Source organism: Vanacampus margaritifer, chromosome 15, assembly GCF_051991255.1.
Source record: "Vanacampus margaritifer isolate UIUO_Vmar chromosome 15, RoL_Vmar_1.0, whole genome shotgun sequence".
Taxonomy (NCBI): domain Eukaryota; kingdom Metazoa; phylum Chordata; class Actinopteri; order Syngnathiformes; family Syngnathidae; genus Vanacampus; species Vanacampus margaritifer.
Genome location: NC_135446.1, coordinates 8,781,282 through 8,801,050, shown reverse-complemented (window position 1 = coordinate 8,801,050; position 19,769 = coordinate 8,781,282). Strand labels below are relative to the sequence as shown.

At 40.3% G+C, this 19,769-nt stretch overlaps 3 protein-coding genes across 5 annotated transcripts in view; 2 read left to right on the top strand and 1 right to left on the bottom strand.

The window, feature by feature from the left end:
• The window catches only part of cdk17 (cyclin dependent kinase 17), a 32,355-nt gene extending 20,380 nt beyond the window's left edge, over positions 1 to 11,975 (bottom strand). The window contains exons 1-2 of one of the 2 annotated variants that reach the window (XM_077543587.1): positions 11,656 to 11,975; positions 62 to 206 (exon numbers count right to left, since the gene is read on the bottom strand). In XM_077543587.1, the coding sequence (XP_077399713.1) occupies positions 62 to 188 (127 nt within the window). In that variant the 5' untranslated portion in view covers positions 189 to 206; positions 11,656 to 11,975. Of the gene's footprint in view, positions 1 to 61; positions 207 to 1,845; positions 2,565 to 11,655 lie in introns of those variants that run through there. The other variant, XM_077543588.1, reaches the window with a different exon arrangement.
• A 668-nt stretch (positions 11,976 to 12,643) lies between these two features.
• On the top strand, positions 12,644 to 16,153 carry phyh (phytanoyl-CoA 2-hydroxylase). Its single transcript, XM_077543821.1, has 9 exons — positions 12,644 to 12,819; positions 13,371 to 13,420; positions 13,541 to 13,651; positions 13,737 to 13,905; positions 13,984 to 14,065; positions 14,142 to 14,323; positions 14,450 to 14,599; positions 14,759 to 14,893; positions 15,628 to 16,153. The coding sequence occupies exons 1-9, from the start codon at positions 12,754 to 12,756 to the stop codon at positions 15,679 to 15,681; spliced, it is 999 nt and encodes a 332-aa protein (XP_077399947.1). The 5' UTR covers positions 12,644 to 12,753; the 3' UTR covers positions 15,682 to 16,153.
• Positions 16,154 to 16,299: 146 nt separating this feature from the next.
• ucmaa (upper zone of growth plate and cartilage matrix associated a) lies at positions 16,300 to 19,767 on the top strand. Of its 2 annotated transcripts, none has more exons than XM_077543824.1 (5): positions 16,300 to 16,457; positions 17,642 to 17,692; positions 17,765 to 17,857; positions 18,163 to 18,261; positions 19,635 to 19,767. In XM_077543824.1, exons 1-5 carry the CDS (start codon positions 16,400 to 16,402, stop codon positions 19,661 to 19,663), a joined length of 330 nt encoding a protein of 109 aa, XP_077399950.1. In that variant the 5' UTR covers positions 16,300 to 16,399; the 3' UTR covers positions 19,664 to 19,767. The 2 variants fall into 2 exon arrangements, with proteins under 2 accessions (XP_077399950.1, XP_077399949.1); XM_077543823.1 differs by lacking the exon at positions 19,635 to 19,767 and adding an exon at positions 18,672 to 18,844.
• Positions 19,768 to 19,769: the final 2 nt, after the last annotated feature.

The window sequence follows — 19,769 nt, the reverse complement described above, 5'->3', positions numbered from 1 at the left end:
TATGGAATATTATTACCGTTAAATATATAGCCCCAAGTTGTCACAACTGACAAATACAAACCGCTGTCCTTGGTGCCGCCGTCCTCGATGGTCATCTGCTCGGCCAGCTCAGACAGCGACTCGTCGATGGTCTGACTTGAGCGCAGCGTTAACGACAGACGCTTCTTAATCCTCTTCATCTTCTCCATGGCGGGGCGGTGCGCGGCCTGCGAGACACGCACGCAAGCACGCGGTCAACATTCACACCAAAAGCCACATTTGACAAGCGCTGGTGTTTGAGAGCAGCGGGGGGGGGATTCCAGGCAATCCCTCCTCTGCTATGACCAGCCTCATGAATGAAGTAAGGCTCCTTTTAATCCTATATTAATCCGCTCTACAAATGCGTGAGCAGACATGCATAAACCATGAACAAAGCATGAATAAAAGATGACTATCACAGATTTGAGTCAAGCTAGTTTCACTTTGAAACCAGGGAAGATTAGACTAAATGGAGGAGGAGAAGAGGACGTCATCATGCGTTGGTTGGGACTGTTGATCCAGACGGGTGTTGACGCAGCGGCGGCTGCAGGAAACACCTTGCTCAATCGTCCTCGAGCTGCCCCGTGCTCATTGTGCTGCTGTGTCGACGCCCCAGCAAGTAAAGAGATAGGGAGGGGGGGAGGAAACAGACGCAAAAATGTCCCACCCGTCCCGGCTGACACTTAGCGACCAATCAAGCTGACCTTCCTTCCTTCTTCCCGCCGACAGCTCCCACTCATGACACATCCCTTCAGCGGTTTGTCATCCGTGTCGGGGCACGGCGCGAGTGATTAATCATTGTGGGGTTCGCACAGTCAACCATCCGTCCGATTATGGACGACCTTCGCAGATGCTGCAAAAGCGTCTGTAAAGCCCACAGTCAGCTGTAGTTGGTCCCATTTAAAAAAAAAAAAAAAAAACACCAACTAGGTTACGGAAAAGATTCTATTCAAAGCTCCATAGCAACCAAAACCACATGTTGGGTTCTTTTATTTTTGCTTCGTAGTAACTCGTTACAATTTCTTTCTTTTTAGGCAATGTTTAAACGGAACTCAGATTAAGATGGCAGCCTATCACAGCTCATTTCAGCTCAGGAAAGGGTCACTCGTTTAGTTTACCTTGGCTAAAGATTCTTATGGCAGAAATTACACACTGACATAGTTAAACAGGTTGTCTTGTTTCATTTTTTTTAAGTAATACATTACGGTAGAGAGGAGTAAAAGATCTTTCTGGTCTAGTGCTATCACTATCAAATATTCTTAGAATCGATTTAAGTATTGATTAATCGAATAATCTGATTCATATGAATTTTGCATTAAAACAAATTACAAAAGCATTTTTTCCCCTGATTACTGTTTATCAACTGGCGATTGATGTTGTACTAAAAATATGTCTGCAAATGTCTTATTTTGATTAAAACACACTTCCACTAATGACTAGAGAAATCAGTGAACAATTACTACAGAAGTGCTGATATGCTGAAATCAGAAGATAAATGAAAAAATGGCCCAAAATGATTACTCGATTATTAAAATAGTTGTCGATTAATTTGATATTGTATTACTTGTCGATTACTCAATTCAACTTTTGACAGCTCTATTCTGGTCTCAGTATATCCGGAACTTCCACATAACTGAAGCAAAAACAACAACAACAACAAAAAACAAACAAACTGACACGTCAGAGATACATTTGCGTCAAAACACGAAAAATCCCTTCAAAAATTTAGATGATCATCCTCACTGCGGTACATTTTAAACATGTACATTAAACATAATACAGCCCAATTGAGACCGCTGCTGCAGCACACGCGTGTGATTATCCTACTTTTTTTTGAAGAGGAAGTGTGTCACGCCAACTCTGGTGGCTGTGCCATCATACAGATCTGATGACCTGGCACACATGGACCGTCACAAGTGCATTGAAGGGAAAAAAAAAACCAATGTAACGCGGATGAAAATTGTGTTGAAAAAATGCTGATGCAATTTAAAATGAATTCAGTCGCACAAACAGATAAGTAGTCTTTGTCCCGCATACAAAGGAGCGTAACAGAGCTGGGTTTGATCTCCGCCGCAAAACAAAGACTTGTGACGTGTGTGTGTGTGTGCGCAGCATCTGATGCCTGTGATGGAAGTGTATGTGATCGAATGTAAAATCTGGCATAGAAATCTGGCAACTTCTTGATATAGAGGGAATACCGAGCCCCCTCGACTGCCTCTCTTTCATCATCAGCAAATCCTGCATTTTTGACCCACATTCTGCGCAGGGAAAAAACAAAAAAACATCAATCCCACTGCCCCCTCCTGGAAGCATCCCATGGGGCATAATGGCTAGTCAACGTACACTTCACAGGGAAAGCCATCAAGACCTGCAGGCTTAATTACTGGAGACTAATAATTACACACACCTCCATCGTCAAAACCCCCTCTTGCCGCCTCCTTTCCCGTTCCCTCTTTTCTTCCATCTCATTTCGGAGGATATCACAAAGGAGACGAATGTGACATTAAAGTCAGTCGGAGAGTGTGAAAAGGAAGGGAGGGAAGAAGAGAGAGAAAGGAGACATAATGGCGTCTCTGTGTTTGCTAGAGGGCCATGAAATCGCCCGAGTGACTGCAGGCATGTACAGTACCGCTTGGTGAAAGAGCGAGTGGGGAGGGACGGGGGCTGCGGCGGTGGAAAAACACTTCTTCTTACCCAAACGCATTATTGGTGGGCATGAGAGAATACGACAGGCCAAACCAAGACTTGACTTTGGGTAGCTTCTTCACCCGTTTCTGCTTTCTGAAGCTTGTGAGAAAATAACAGGCAAGAGCAGCGCTCCTTCGTTACCATGTAATTTAGTGTGAAGCTGCCCATAATTTAACATCCCGAAGCGCCAAATTAGCATCAATCAATGGCTAGAAATACTTGTCCAATAAACAGACTTTCTATTGGGCCTTTTTACCATGACGTCACACGGGCTTCCGGATGGCACGAGTACAGACAGTACCCCAAAACAATAAAGAACCCTTCCACGTCATTTAACGAAGGCTGAGAGATTGAGAAACCAGGGGTGAATAATTTAAATGGCTTGAATGAGGATTTTTGCCATAGTTTGAATTTTCAATGCAAGTCAATTCCAAGCCAACATGCTCAACTGAGCATCAAGGAGTTCGAAACACACCTATTATCGGTCTATCACAGAGAAGAAGAGAAAAATAAGGAGAGAAAAAAGAAATTCCCAAGTGGGAACTAAAAGCTATTTTAACTCATTCACTGCCATTGACGGCTATAAACGTCAAAAATTCATTTGAACTATTTCTATTAGTTTAACATTTTTTCCCCACTTTTGTTAACAAGAGTATGAAAACCTAGAATTTTTTTATTGTACATTTAGAACAGATATGAAATGTGTGATTAATCGCGAGTTAACAAGTGAAGTCATGCGATTTAATTACGATTAAAATCTTTAATCGCCTGACGCCCCGAATTATTCATAATCTTTTCTTTTTTTTATTCATTCACTGCTATTGACGGCTATAAACGTCAAAAATTCATTTGAACTATTTCTATTAGTTTAACATTTTTTCCCCACTTTTGTTAACAAGAGTATGAAAACCTAGAATTTTTTTATTGTACATTTAGAACAGATGTAAAATGTGTTAATTAATCGTGAGTTAACTAGTGAAGTCATGCAATTATTTACAATTGAAAATTTGAATCACCTCTTGCCTTTAATTTTTAATAATCTATTTATTTATTTATTTTATGAATTTATGGCAGTAAATGAGTTAAGCAGAAAATAATGCATCACACCAAATCCCTCAAATGGCCAACGATGGCGTATGTGAATTGGATGCTGCATCTTGTGGCGCTCAAAGAAAGACGATGCATTAGCGACTTGAGGAAACACTCAGAGAAGCATAATGAAACTTAAAGGAGAAAGAAGCCCGTCAAACAGGTCCGTCTGGCCCGTTCTGACGCAGGAGAACAACTGAAGGCCATAGTGGAAGATGGCGAAGCCTTGAAGAGAGGGTTCTTTGACAAAGTAAACCTGAACCAACATTAATGAATACATCGAAATTGGAACTTCAAACCACTGCCGGCTTTTATTGATTTTTCTTGTTTGTACGATTGAAAATGGAAAAAAATACAACAACGAAAAAGAAACAAATGGAGGCATCCCAGGCTACAAACGCGCAATTTATTTCAAATCAAAAGCTAAAGGGTAGCTGATAACGCTGTTAGTTGAAATGTGACCTAACACAGGTGCCGAGTTTTTGACTTAACCACACATGATGACGGGAGGGTTAGCAATGCCCCCGGGCCCGCCGCGCACCGACTACATCGTCAATCATATTTAGATTTTTTTAAAAAAGATCACAGGGGAGCACAAGACACCAGGGAGCTTCCACTAAATCATTAGTTATCTATACAATATAAAACATTACAAAAACTTGAAAGTGCAGGAGCCCAATGAGTGCCACCTCCCTAAAGTCAACAAAAGTGCACCGATCCCTCAGACTGGTATCGCGAACTCGCGCAACTGTGGCAGCATCATTGATTCATTTCGTTGCAATTTAACCTTGTGGTCAGTCGACAGCCTTTTTTTTTTTTTCCATCCATGAATATTTTCTTTTGTGTTGATCAGAAGTGTTTCAAAGGCATTCAGTGCCAACAGTGCAGTCACAAGTATGTGTTTGTGTAGCCATGAGGACGCATACAAACAGCATCAGTACTGCTGCCCGGTGCGGTGGGTGCTCTCGGCTCAAAGACCCTTTTGTTTGCCCAAGAGAAGCCCAAAAAAAAAAGGGAGCTTCAGCATGACTGGCCCACAGGGGCTCCGCTGAGTTCTTGTGAGCAACAGCACAAAGGGCTGTAATGTTAATAGTCATAGAAAGAAGAATGAAAATTAACTCATTGACTGCCATTGACGGTTATAGACGTCAAAAATTCATTTGAAATATTAGTATAATTTCCCCCCCATTTTTGTTAACACGAGTATGAAAACCTAGAAAAAAAATTATTGTACATTTTGAACAGATATAAAAAATGTGTGATTAATCATGAGTTGACTAGTGAAGTCAAGCGATTAATTACAATAAAAAAAATGTAATTTAAAAAAGAAAAGATTATTAAAAATTAGGGGCTTCAGGCGATTACATTTTTTAATTTTAATTAATCGCATGACTTCACTACTTCACCCACCATTAATCACAAATTTTATATCTGTTCTAAATGAACAATCATGTTTTTTCCCTAAGTTCTCTTACTATTGTTAACAAAAGTGAAAAAAAGTTAAACTAATAGAAATAGTTAAAATGAATTTTTGACGTCAAAAATTCATTTGAAATATTAGTATAATTTCCCCCCCATTTTTGTTAACACGAGTATGAAAACCTAGATAAAAAATTATTGTACATTTTGAACAGATATAAAAATGTGTGATTAATCATGAGTTGACTAGTGAAGTCAAGCGATTAATTACAATAAAAAAATGTAATTTAAAAAAGAAAAGATTATTAAAAATTAGGGGCGTCAGGCGATTACATTTTTTAATTTTAATTAATCGCATGACTGCACTACTTCACCCACCATTAATCACAAATTTTATATCTGCTCTAAATGTACAATCATGTTTTTTCCCTAAGTTCTCATACTATTGTTAACAAAAGTGAAAAAAAGTTAAACTAATAGAAATAGTTAAAATGAATTTTTGACGTCTATAGCCGTCAATGGCAGTGAATGAGTTTGTGTGTGGGGGAAGGGGGGTGACCTTATATAATGCCACCTCAAGGATCAATAAAGTTTAGACGTCCCTCCAATTCACTACAAAAGCAGATGATCTGAAAAGGGGCAGCCAAAAATAAGAGACAGAGAAACACAGGACAAGCATGGCAAAAAGTGGAGACTGATCATGTGGAAGGAAGGAATCAAGATAAAAGATGGAGGAGGCAACATGTTATTTATAGATTTCCAAGCCTGCCTGTGGCATACAAATGTAAACACAGCACGTGGTGAGCCATTCTCACCCCACATGACAGCCTTCGGGACACAAAACAAGACGGATTCTCACGTCTGAGTGCAATAAAGTGTTTGCGGTCTTTGAGGTCATGACAAAGGCAGGACACGCTAATCTTCAATTACAAAGGATGAGCCTTCAAATCAGTGGATCAAGTCTGCGTCGTTATCAATCCGCAAACACACGGGCGGCCCATCTCGGCGAGGCGCTCGCAAACAATGCGATCTCGACCGACACTTAAGCGGGCGAAGGTGCGCGTGAAAGCGGCCAATCATGACAAGCGCTGAGCAATCAACCTCTGCGCTGTCGCATTATACCACTGATAGGAAGCCGCGCTACAGTAGCTAAAAATAGCCCGTTTGCCCACATTGTGCAGTTTTTGTCTGTACTGACGCAGTGAACAAATGATGTGGAGCGCAGAGGTGACGCATGAACATTGACAGCGCGTGTCTTTGACAACAAGCTCCCGACATCATCCCGCGTGATGTGTACACTGCGTGCACTGGTTTTGCTGTTATGCAGTGGACTGGAAGGCTATTGCTGCAATCCGGTAAAAGCCTTGCTTCCATTCTGGTGTTGACAGAGTTGCTGGACTCAACGACTGTACCGACTCACTTTACATAAAAGAGCTGCATGAAAAGAAGATGTTGCTCCGGTGACATTTACAACAATTCGTTGGGGTATTTACCAGGCTGCTACTGGCACCAACCTTTGTCTACGATCACTTGGATTCCAAGGTGTAACCTGCCAACAGAGTTCCAAATGTCTCCACTCGCCACCGAGGGCCCGAGGAACAGGTGCTAGGTCCGTAAGGGCCCCATGTTAGGTGATTCGCTCCAATGAGCACTTTCCTGTCCTCGGGCCAAGCCAGGTTCCCATGAAGACCTTGGCATCTCGTTACATTGTACCTAAGCAGGATACGCACCAATCCTCATCTGAGTTCTGCAATGCTTATGTAAAAAAAAAAAAGAAGAGAGATGATAAGACAACCTTCCTGTTGCTATTCCCAGCTTCACATTAGCTGTGAGATTACAGTACAGTGGGTTTCCTTTGACATCTACTGGGAATGATAAAAATGATATTTAACTCATTCACTGCCATTGACAGCAATAGATGTCAAAAATGAATTTGAACTATTTCCAGTTTTCCATTTTAGTTAAGAGTATGAAAGACTAGATTTTTTTTTGTAAATTTAGAACAGATATAAAAATGTGTGATTAATCGTGAGTTAACTAGTGAAGACATGCAATTAATTACGATTCCAAATTTTAATCGCCTGTGCCCCTAATTTTTAATCATCTTTTCTTTTATTTGTTTATTTTTAATTTGTAATAATCTTTTTTTTCATCTTCTTTTTGTTTTTTGAAAAGATTATTAAAAATTAGGGGCATCAATTTTTAATCGTAATTAATCGCATGACTGCACTAGTTAACTCACGATTAATCACAGATTTTACATCTGTTCTAATACAATAAAAAAAAAATTCTAGGTATTCATACTCTTGTTAACAAAAGTGGGAAAATGTTAAACTAATAGAAATGGTTCAAATTAATTTTTGACGTCTATAGCCGTCGATGGCAGTAAATGAGTTAAAAACTGTACTGAGGACTTTCTTCTCCCCATAAACTGTGTGAAGAAGATGACACCGGTTGTTCATTTGGATACGCAAATGTCACACAGAGTGAGGATACTTAATGGAACTGTTACATTCACGGGGGGGGGGGGGCACTTTACAGGTGTGACTCGATTGTGTTATTTGATGCTTGCCACAGTATATCCTGCAGGCAAACAGCACTGGAGCTCTCTTCCTGCTTGCTTTTTAGTTGAGTTTTTATTGACAAGTCAATAAGCACATGATCAGAGAATGGGAGTATTTAGGCACAAATGTGTCTGACTTCGCCTTTCAGTTAACCCTTCAGACCCGCATTTTTCTGCTGGGCAAAATGGCTCTTTTCCCCACATAGGAACACCAAGGAAATGTTAATGTTAAAAACATAACATATTGCCCACATTTTGTTATAATCCAATGAAAACCAAAATTGAATTGAATGGTCATAAAAAGGTATGTTTGGTGAAAACAAAACACTGCTCATCACCAAAAGAACGCCATACCTACAGTGAAGCATGATTCGTGACAGCATCATTTTTTGGGGCTGTTTTACCGCAACTCAAACTGGGGGAGGCCTTCGTCAAGGCAATCATGAACCACTTTCACGGTTACACAGTGAAAATTAAGAAAGTTATTTCTAGCGACATTTGAATGAAGTGATACTGAAATATGTATATTTTGTCCACTTTCTTTGTTTTGCCTGAAATTTGCTGGCCTAACTGACAGGCGATGATGAATCGACTAGGAAAAATTAAGATAATTAAAGCTACCTGATGGAGATTAAGATAAGGGAACGCCATTTTTACATATAGAGCAGAATTAGAGTACAAAAATCTTGTACTTTTGCATGCTTGACAGCTACTTCACGTTTACCTCCCCCAAGCACTCAAGGGATGTCATTTGTGCCAATTTGTCAAACTGCTTCCTGTCTGCACCGAAACACCTGCCCCGCTTTAATGTGCAAATGGAGGGGGCGCTTTCATTCCATCTGATGTTATTTCATCATGAATGAGCAACGGCTTGTTTATACACTGATGTGACCCGAGCATGTGTGTGAAATCCCCGTCTGATGCCGCTCCAACAAATGCCACTCTTTAATCCCCAGATTATGAGCCAATCTCCCTCTCCCGTCTCAACCCACAACGCACACACATCTGGAAAAGCGCCATGAGAATGCAGACGTGGAATGCGTGCGAGACAAGTTAACGCATACGCATACTACAAGACCGAACATCCCTTCTGACATCCAGCCACACTCATGGAGGATGACAAGCGCACGCACTCTATCATTAAGTGCCTGTGTCACATCAGTCTGATGCGGTACACACACATACACAGACAGGAAGACCAATAAAATAAACTCACACCGCTCGACATTCCTGGCATCGCTAATCATTTTTGTAGCGCAAATCACGCATCAACCCCCTCGGATTGTATTCATCCTGAAGTTGCAACACAAACTACTGTACTCAAAAACAGTAAGACTATCGGACGAAATCTTGATGAGTGCACACAAAAAGGAATATTTCAACGTTATGTAAACGAGGGAGAAAGAGAGGGAAAACCAGAGAGCCGGAGCGGTTGTCAATAGCAACAGTGTTTTAGTGGCTGATCATAAAGCAAACAGTTTGCGCTGCAGCAAAGCATTGTGGGAAATGTTGACGCCTTACGCAACACATGACAACTTTTGTGGTGCGTTTTTAAATATAAAATGATTATTATTAATTCATAATGATGCTCTGTTTAATGTTTGCTTATTATAACTATACTTTGCCTTCCACCCACTTTCCAAACATATGCACATTAGGCTAATAGAGTATTCTCGACTGTGCGTAAGTGTTGATGTGCGTTTGAATGTTGGCGACCAGTCTAGGGTGGTATGCTGCCTCTCGCCCAAAATCAGCTGGGATAGGATGATTATTGCGGTTAAGATGGTGTAAAATTACATTACAGCTCACTGTGAGGTGAAACGTATGTATATTGGGACATTAACTCTGCATTGTCAAAGAGAGCAAGCCATTTTCAACACTTATATTGATCAGTAATATGAATGAATGAATGACTACTTGAGAACAAAACAATACATTTTGTGGGGAACAAAAAAAAACAATGCCAGTGACGCGAGTGGAAATTAAAATGAGCATTATAATAAAGTAACCAAAATATTTTGGCATTCAAACAAAAGGAATTATGACTATAATTGTTAAATTAATAACTTTACCAAAGTGTCAATCAAAACTAATGATGCTTCTAAAAGGAGAATTTGTTAGCGTGTTAGAACAGGGGTCGGGAACTTACGGCCCACTTTTCGCAACTTGTCATTCGTGCATTTAAAAACCGTATTTTTTTGATATTACATGATGTTTGTGTTTGGTATAAATCTCAGAGGAGAGGACTTTATAAAAAAAAAAAAAAGATTTGGAAGCATTCCACTCAACTTGGTTATGTGAGGGCCCAACTTAGAATAAACATGACATAACCTTGGTTATAATAGCGTGACAAGAGAGTAAAATTAACATGTAGGACATATAAGGTTTAAGTTTATTTCAAAGTTATATATATATAAAAAAAATTAAAAATAAACACTTCAACAACTAAAATTTAGTGGAATGTTTCCGTAAAATATTTCCAGTCCTAGGAAAAGATATAAACAGATTATGTACTCTGCTGTGGGCTGGTAGACATGTTCTTCTTGACAAATAGGCCCACCCTAATATGTGAAAGTTTAGAGCAGGAACTCCATCGGGTGTTTTGACCTATTTCATTACTATTTGTATAAATGGTTGATTGCAATATTTGGCCATGTATTTAAAGTTACAATCCACTAAACCAGGGGCAGGGAACCCTGGTCCTCGAGAGCCACTGTCCTGTCTGTTTTCCATGTCTCCCTCCTCAAACACAGTTGACTCATTATCAGCTTATTAGCAAGCTCTGTAGAAGCCTGATAATGATCAAATCAGCTGTGTTGGTGGAGGGAGACATGGAAGACTGGCAGGACAGTGGCTCTCGAGGACCAGGGTTCCCTGCCCCTGGTTTAGTGGATTGTAACTTTAAATACATGGCCAAATATTGCAATCAACCATTTATACAAATAGTAATGAAATAGGTCAAAACACCCGATGGAGTTCCGTCACGTGGCACACTACATTTTCAAACCTGAAAGCGTAATTGGGAGAGACGCTTGACTGTCATCCATCAATTTCATAAGAGACATGGGTCTGTCTGTGCGTGATGTGTCTGAGCTATATTCCTACTGTATAGTTCTGTATGCAACATGCAGATCAATACAAGTACTTCTATATGGCTGAACAATGGACTGGTAGGGGGACGTCATGGTAATGACTTTGTCCTCTGGGGGTGTGCTACCCTCAATAGCCAACAGCAGCATACATGCGGATGTGGGTCAGAACACACACTGGTTTAGACACATGTAGACAAATTAATAGGTTGGAAGCAAATTGGGGTCAAACGGCACTACTGAGACATGCATCCGTCAGTTTTGCAGATGAAGATGAAGTGGGAGCAGGTGCAACTCATGAAAAACATGCATCATAAGTATGCAAGAAAAAGGCAGAAGCTGCATCTTTTTTTTTTTTAAATGCATGTGCAGTAATAAAGCATTGGTGTTGAAAATAAGTCACTGATTTTCGAAATCCGACAAAAATATGTGTTGATAAAAGGATACTCAACTTAATAAGTTAGACTTAAACCACTTAAAAGTGGAATTCCTACATTTTGTGATACACGCAGTAACCGAACGGCAGAGTAATGGCACACATTATGTAAACGAACTTAAATATTTTCACATCACACAACGAGTTACGCACCCTGGGGGCAAAACGGAAGGCATTTGTCAAATGTCAAAACAGCATATTCAATGTGGCTTCTCAAATTCCTCGTGTTGACATTTTAGTCACCACAAACCACTACTGCTCTAGTCTTTGCAGCCGAATTGACTGAAACGTCACGGACTCCATTATAAGACAGTACTGACAGTTGCCACAGTCGTATTTTAAGAGAGTTTTACCTGTAAACGGTGAATTCCGTGGTTTCAAGCGGACCCTCCGGAGCTGCAAGGCCCGGATGCCCTCCTCCGCTGTATCCGCCCACAGAAGTAGACCGAAAAACACAGCTCCCGCTCGGTTCCGGTTCCAATCGTTCTGGTAAAGAAATGAAACAACGCCTTCAGAAACGCAAAGAAGGGACGAGGCAAAGAGTGACTGAGCGAACCCCTCCAAAATGCTGTTTTTGTTGCTGCGGGAGCAGATTAAAGAGTCTAGAGAAGGATCTCTCCAGTTCCACAACCGACTGTGGGGACGGGAGGGGTGCAATCAAGCTGGTTGCCATCATGCTGTACACAATACTAAAGCAACTTCCTGTTTGAGTAAAAAATAAAAAGTACAACAGCGTCCGGTTAGTTAGGACTAGGAGAGAATAAAAGTCCATGGTTTATCGCGATCGTGAAACCTTCGCTTTTAATGAATTATTTTTGTTATATTAAAATGTAACAAAATACACAAGTATTACATACAGTAACCGACCCTTTTGTTGGTTTTCTATTTCCATTTGACAAAGACTGTGACTAACCTATTATGTTACGTATAAATCTCAATTAGACAGTTTAGTATTATTGGATCATTTCCACGACTATATGGGGAGAGATTTGTCTCAAAAATATTCACACAAATTAAAATGTTCACATGTGTTTTTCAGATCCACAAACAGTTTCGCGATTTTCACATGAGGACTAATGATCCCCCATAGCATGCAATCACCTGAACACTGACAATTTAATAAACAAATTGTCAAACGCAAGCAGTCTTCAGTTGTTGATAATAGGGCGCCCTCTTGTGGAAAAATGGAAACACTACAGTAAATTATACTCTAATACAGTTTCGCAGACCATTGGTAGAATTCGGTTCAATTAATGAAGATGCGATGTAAATAATATTGCTATAACTGTTTGTAAATGTGCGATATTTCATTTTGTTGAAATATAAAGAGTACTTTCACACCCAAAAAAACATGACGTGTTTCGTTACTTTGCTCTTTGACCTACATCCATAATGTTGCTGGCGATTGTCCAAAAGTGACGGGCCAACAGCGCCTTTTCACGGGCCGAACAATGTCGCGAGCAGCGGAAAGGCTCAAATTGATGATCGGACATTTCGATCGGTCCTCCGCTGTGGTCGTATCCTAATTTGTTGGATCTTTACAACCGGGTGACGACCACCATCTTGTAGCCGAGAGCTGTGCACCGAGCGGCGGACTGCGTAGGCAGCACAGGCCGGGGTCCCACCGGAGACAACTAGGCCACCTGGATGACCGTTTAACGGTTGCGCGTAACGATATTTCTTATTTATTTTTACTGCATAATTAAACATAATTATCAATTTATCCCGACAAGTGCCAGAGCTATGCACGCAGTAGTACTAGCTTACCAGCCAACTCAACGCTTTATTGCAAAGTCAAATGTTTTTTGTACGGGTTTATGTTTTAGTTTGTTATTCTAGTCTCAAGTAGGGTATTAGATAAACACCCGTTGCAACGTTTGACCAACAAAACATTTTGTTGCTGTGCTGTGTGTTGCAACAAGACAGGTGCGTCTGATCTGCAACAGTGATGTCCAAATGCATCATGGGAAAAATACAGAACGATCCTCCATCACTTGATGCACCGTTCAAAAAAAGTTACATGAAAAGTTAATATGTTTGCTATCATCCTTAACACGAGCTCCACCAGGCAAAACCGACATCGGCTCCAACCTCCACCCATCACCCCCACAACCTGAGGTAAGGAAGCACCTTTTGATTTAGCTGGGAGTCCATTTCTCATCATTTGTACACTTTATACATGACAGCTTTGTCACTCAGCAACTGATCAAATCTATTCTCATTGCTTTACTTTGTCAGATACACGCTCGACAATGACCTGCTGAAGCCAGAAGAGCGGCTCTTCTATGAGCAAAATGGGTTCTTCGTTGTCAGGAATCTTGTGGCTGATGAGGACATCGACTTGTTCAGGTGACCGATTGCAACTTAAACGTCAGGAATCAAAATTATGCACGACATGGAGTTAATTACCTACGTACGGTATTTCTGTCCTCAGGAAAGAGTTTGAACGCATTTGTCAAAAGGAAGTCAACGTTCCCGGTCTGGTGGTAATGAGAGACATCGCCATCGCCAAGTCCGAGTTTGTTCCAGATCAGAAAGCCGTCACCAAACTCCAAGACTTCCAGGAGGATCCCGAACTTTTCCGGTACTGCACCTTACCACAGGTAAGAACCGCATTCTTTAACACTGCACCTCTAACAGTAACCAAGAAGTTAAAGCTGACCTTAATTCTGCCTCATCAGATCCTGAAGTATGTGGGTTGCTTCACTGGACCGAACATCATGGCTATGCACACCATGCTCATCAACAAGCCTCCCGATGCAGGTATCAGGATGCTGCTGAAGTTACAACCGCAATGGGGGGGTTACAAAAAGGCTCATTTGGGGGTCTGTGTTTGCAGGAAAGAAAACATCCCGCCACCCGATGCATCAGGATCTGCATTACTTCCCGTTCCGACCAGCTGACCGGATTGTCTGCTCCTGGACGGCGTTGGAGCGGGTGAACAGGCAGAACGGATGCCTGGTGGTCCTGCCGGGAACGCACACGGGCACGCTCAAGGAGCACGACTACCCAGAGTGGGAGGTAAGGTGGGCCAAAAGCGGGTTTTGTAAATACATTTCTTGAAGGAAGGAAATGAGGAAAAGATGCAAGAGGAAGTAGGATGGATGGAAGGAAACGAGTGAATTTCCTAACTGACACAATGTTTAGGGTGGAGTGAACAAGATGTACCACGGCGTGCGCGACTACAACCCGCAACACCCCAGGGTGCATCTGGAGATGGAGAAGGGGGACACGGTCTTCTTCCACCCGTTGCTGATCCACGGTTCTGGAATGAATCAAACGCAAGGATTCCGTAAGGTACTTCACTGCTCAGAATGCATTTCCTCTCAAGTCCTGACAACTAATACCCTGAAAAAGGTCAAGTGGGCCGGACAACCACATTTATTACATTGTAAATCTCTAATTCCTGGACGTGGATTTTGGTGCCTGTGCTCTTATTACATTCCTGTTTTTCAGGCCATCTCCTGTCACTACGCCAGTTCCGACTGTTATTACATCGACGTGAAAGGAACCACGCAGGAAAATATTGAGAATGAAGTGAAGGAGCTCGCATCCAGAAAGTATCCTGGGGTTGTCGATATCACCTTCCAGGTAATTCCATCATTTCTGTTACACTGTTCTGAAAATAGTACCAGACATGGATTGATTTATTACGGAAGTGTATTGCATTCACTTGGAAAAAAAAAAAACCCTCCTGTTTTTCGTACAAATTTTTTGGGGGAGCTTTGTTTTTTGATATTTATAAAAAACGGGGAAAAAATATTTTAAAAAACAGGCGGGGGGGATATATATATATTATTTTAAGTATTTTTTTTTACCTCTTAACGTCAAGTGACTTGTTGCAGACTCGCTAATAGCGGAAGCGGACACTTTCCCGCATGCCTCCATATGCAATAAGATGGTCATGTTTACTTACTGGCTCTCAATAAAGGAATGAATGTGTATACTGTATTGTGGTTTGTTCTCTAATCTCTGAGTGAAAACCCTTTTAAAAAAAAAATTCAGAAAAACAGAAAAATAATTATTTTATAAAACAGTGAAAAATTACTCCGAAAAAGAGGAAGAAAAAAATTCTGAAAAACAGGAAAATAAAATTTTTTTAATTGGAAAAAAATGCTAAAAAAAAATAGGGAAAAAATATTCAATAAAACAGAAAAACATACTCAAAAAAACAAAGCTCCCCCCAAATAATTGTCAGAAAAAGACTTTTTTTTTCAACTAAATGCAATACGCTTCCGTAATTTATGGCTACAATATTGTGTGTAAATATAGTACTGGAAGCATTTTTTTTTTTTTAATGACAACTAATTTGTCTCCCCCTGCAGGACACATGGGCTTTCCGAGGCCGCCTGGTGCAGGGCGAGAGATGCGTGCTATAAGACGAGCTGACAAAAGACAACTGAGGAAAATTGGGATAATATAAGAAGCAACGGGATGCGTTCACTTGACTTTAATCACTGAGCTTAAAGGCTAATGGATGAAGATAAAATCATTTATTTTCTTTGTCAAATAATCTTCCACAAATAATTCAATAATTACAGACTGCAGTGTCAATTTTGGCTTGCCGTAGCACTAAATAGCACACTTTGGTTCTGTCCTTTTAGAGCACATAAAAAGTTATAATTTGTGCACTTACGGGTTTGAAAAAGATGGTCGGTGGTATGTTGCTTCTGGGAGGGAAAAAAAAGACAATATGCAAGTGGGAAAATATATTACTTGAAACCAATCGTTGTAATCAAACTGCCTTACAACTGGATTTAAGGGACACTTTTTATGTGATGAATGTATACTAACTGTTTTTACCAAGAATAATGTTTTAATTAGTAATAAACTATGGAATTGCTGCTTGAATCATTGTCATTTGCGTTGTTTAATTTCAACATAATTCATATTTTACAGAGCTGCCTCAAAAGATACTAGCTCTGCTAAAATTGCACCCAGTTCTTCATTTTAGTAATTTCCACTCCCTCCTCACTTACTTTGTCTCCTCCCACTCTTCCTCCCTCGCCTCGTCCGCTCTTCTTACTTTTTGTGCACACATCGGAGTGAAACGAAGTGCTGTGAAGTTCTGTCGGCAGTCTGTAGCTGCTCTCCAAGATGTCTCCAAGTCCAGTCTTCGCTCTGGCTTGCCTCACCACCCTCCTCATCCTCACTTGTAAGTACCCTCTGTGAGTGGGTTGTTTGTTGGTGTGGGAACAAGATCATTCAGTTGAGAATTCAGAGCGGCTGACAAAATATATTTGGGAAGAAAAAAAAATCTTACTCTCAAGGTGTCTTTTTGTGTTTCAGGCTTGATGCGAATATGGAGTATTTATAAGCAAGCATAGTTCAAAAGGTCAATTCATTCTTCATCCTCTGAGGCTCAGTTTTACCGATAATTTAAAATTAATTAATAAATAAATTAAAAAAAAATTTTTAAATATTAAATTAATTAATGAAATTTAAATCACATTTTGCTCTGCAGGGTTAAAAAGACTTTCTGTCCGATATCACTGTTGTACAAAGTTCTCGCAGCTTAACTAGCTATCGTTGAGCCACATGCTGCTTCACCACATCTAAAGACATGAACTGATTACATGAAGCAGCTTCTTCTGGTTAACTTCAAATCTAATAAGACAAAATAAAAACAAAGTGCAATGCAACCTTAACCCAGGGATGTGATTTGACCAAAGTGAAATTATCTGAAAAGCCGGGGGTCTGGGGGCCGCCGGCACCCAGCTAGGTCCAGGGCAGTGCCCTGGTGGGGGGACAAGGCGGAACTCATGGGTTTTCCGTGTTTTTTAGTACTTTCAATGCACTCACATGACAAGGAAATAGACAAAACAACAGCATAAATGTTCAATGTATATTAAACTATCCCATATAAAATGGCAGTTTTAGTCAACTCAAAATCAGTCACATTCAAAAACATTGGACTGCCTTTGCTTTTAAAAACTATCACTGAGAATATCATCATATCTAACTAATGTGATTACTAAGTTAACACATAAATAATGTTGAAGAGTTCAAATTTCATGAACAAATAATTGTACCATGACCAAATAAAAAAGTAACTCATATTAGAACATACCACAAATGTCTTTGTTATAGCAGAAGATGTTATCTGTCGGAGTCATGTGCATACACAATGAACTACAAAAAAAAAAAAAAAAAAACGGAAATTTTAAATTTTTATTTTTGGAGATAAAAAAAGCGGAATTCCGCGAATTAGCGGAAAAATCACATCCCTGCCTTAAACTGAGCCAAGGCACATACATTAGAAAGCAATACTGTAGATAGATGAACAAAAATACATTATTTACTTATGAATATACAGAGTATACAATATTTCTTTTTTAGTTTCCAGTGTCGGTGAAAGTGCGGCCAACCCGAAACCTGCAGACGTCAAAGGTGATACTCGCATCACATAATCCTGACACGCAACTGTGGCTAACATTCAAGTGCTGAACTCTGACCCCTCAGAGGCCAGGCGACCCGTGTTCATGCCTGAGACGGATGCTACTACCTTTTTCAAACGCCGCAGTCGCCGCTCAGTGAGATACTACGAGCAGCTAGGTGAGTCGTACCATCCAGGGACACTTGCTACAAAACAGGAGAAGCAAAATATTAGTTATATCCAGTATGGTGTATTGAGGTCATGTTGGAAGCCAGCAGACCTTGAGGTGAAAACAGGACAGCGAGGATGATAGGTAGTCAAAAATATCAGCGATGGCTGCTAAGTCAATCAAGTATTGTGTCATGCAACAGAAGCCCCCTTGAATATTCATCACACACACACACAAGCAGAAGGAGTCACGGGATAGTGTGGAGCACTATAATGCCAATGACATACAACACGCTTGGTCGCCATGTGTTCCCAGCTGAGCAGAGGGTGCATCGGGCAAACTCGGAGCGCCGGAGAGAGCACAACGAGGAGAAACGCAACGAGTATGAGAACTACGCCGAAGAGGATCGTACCGGTAAACGCTCAGTCACACATTTTATGGATCCTGAGAGACTCCCATCATGGCAGTACAATTTGGAACCTATAAGACCAAACATTTACTGTACATATAATAAAACTGATGTCGTGTCTTGGAAAAATAATGAGAAAATATTGGAAAATGGATGGATGGATTATTTTTCAAAATCGTCCAAGTCCTACTTTACAAAAGCATAATACACTTCATGGAGTCTAAATATTGCTTTAAAAAAGTACAATAGTTTCTAATACATTTAATACAAAATAAGCATCATCGTCCTTGTACCATATTTTTTTTTAAATCCGGCCTTCCTTTTTTCAAAATTAATTGCGATATCAGTTCATTTGATGAAATCTTGTCAGTACGTTTGACTAATTTGAATGACTTTCCCCCTTTTAACTGCACAGAGCAACGGGAAAGGACGAGGGAGAAACACGAGCAGGTTCGAGAGTACCACTACGATGGGCTTTACCCTCGATATCACTGGTTTCACTAAGTGTGTTCAAAGCTAAAGTGGACCGTATATTTTAAATATAGCTTCAAATGTCCTAAATAGAAGAAAAAAAATCAAGCATCAGCATTGTCCATTATTATTTTTCTTTTTTACATTGTACACTTAAAAAAATAATAAAGGAATCACAATGTAAAGCATTCTTGTTTGAACCGCCTTTTTCCATGCACGTACGAGCGTAATAAAAGGTTACTATTATTGTTACCCGGAGGCATTTGTAACAACTAGTTAAATCTTTATTCATATTGAACTTGATTTTCCGAGAGGGAAAGCGGCGGCGGCGGCTTCAATGGACTTTTAATTTATTGGCAGCCTCACAAAGATGAGTTTCCTGGATAGTTTGCACCGCTGATGTCTTTACCACACCACAGCAACTGTCAGGAATTTGGAATATTCAAATGGAAGGCAGGGTGGGATGGAATAAAAAGCGAAGAGGAGGTGAGCTGCACAAGTCATCAGGCTGGAATCATTTCCAGATCGGAAAACTCGGGGGAGAAATGCCAAAGAGCTCTCTGTAATTGCTATAAACTGATGTCCATTAAAAAGTGCTGAGATACCACCTGAGACTTCAAGGTTGGCGTGAGCCCCAACACCTGGAGAGGATTAGATTAGAGATGTGTTTTTTTTTGTTTTTTTTTTTATTTCATATGCTTGTAGAGGGAAAAGTGGTTAACTTAACAGTTCTTAAATAGCCAACTGAAAGATGACAACATTTAACGAATTAGCAACCTTAAATAGATGTTCTTCCAAATTCTAAGATTTCACATGAGGAGATCCTCTCAGGCCAGCTGCTAAATTCTTGGTCTCTATTATGACAAAATCATAGTCAAGTATTTCCTTCTGTGTTTCTGTCTCACAGGGAAAACAATATTCCAAGGAACACCCTAAAAGTCAAATAATCAAGTAAGATGCAGACTATTATTTAATATCTTCCCATATTTAGAGATTTTCCTTCCAGTGATGTATGCAATATGGACAGAACTGATGTGTCATG

Coding starts and splice junctions, on each gene's coding strand:
- ucmaa (XM_077543823.1), top strand. CDS start 16,400: ATGTCTCCAAGTCCAGTCTTCGCTCTGGCTTGCCTCACCACCCTCCTC. Junction 17,858..18,162: donor GAGATACTACGAGCAGCTAG/GTGAGTCGTACC, acceptor ATGTGTTCCCAG/CTGAGCAGAGGGTGCATCGG. Junction 18,262..18,671: donor CGCCGAAGAGGATCGTACCG/GTAAACGCTCAG, acceptor TTAACTGCACAG/AGCAACGGGAAAGGACGAGG.
- phyh (XM_077543821.1), top strand. CDS start 12,754: ATGTCGCGAGCAGCGGAAAGGCTCAAATTGATGATCGGACATTTCGAT. Junction 14,324..14,449: donor ACGACTACCCAGAGTGGGAG/GTAAGGTGGGCC, acceptor CACAATGTTTAG/GGTGGAGTGAACAAGATGTA. Junction 14,894..15,627: donor TTGTCGATATCACCTTCCAG/GTAATTCCATCA, acceptor CTCCCCCTGCAG/GACACATGGGCTTTCCGAGG.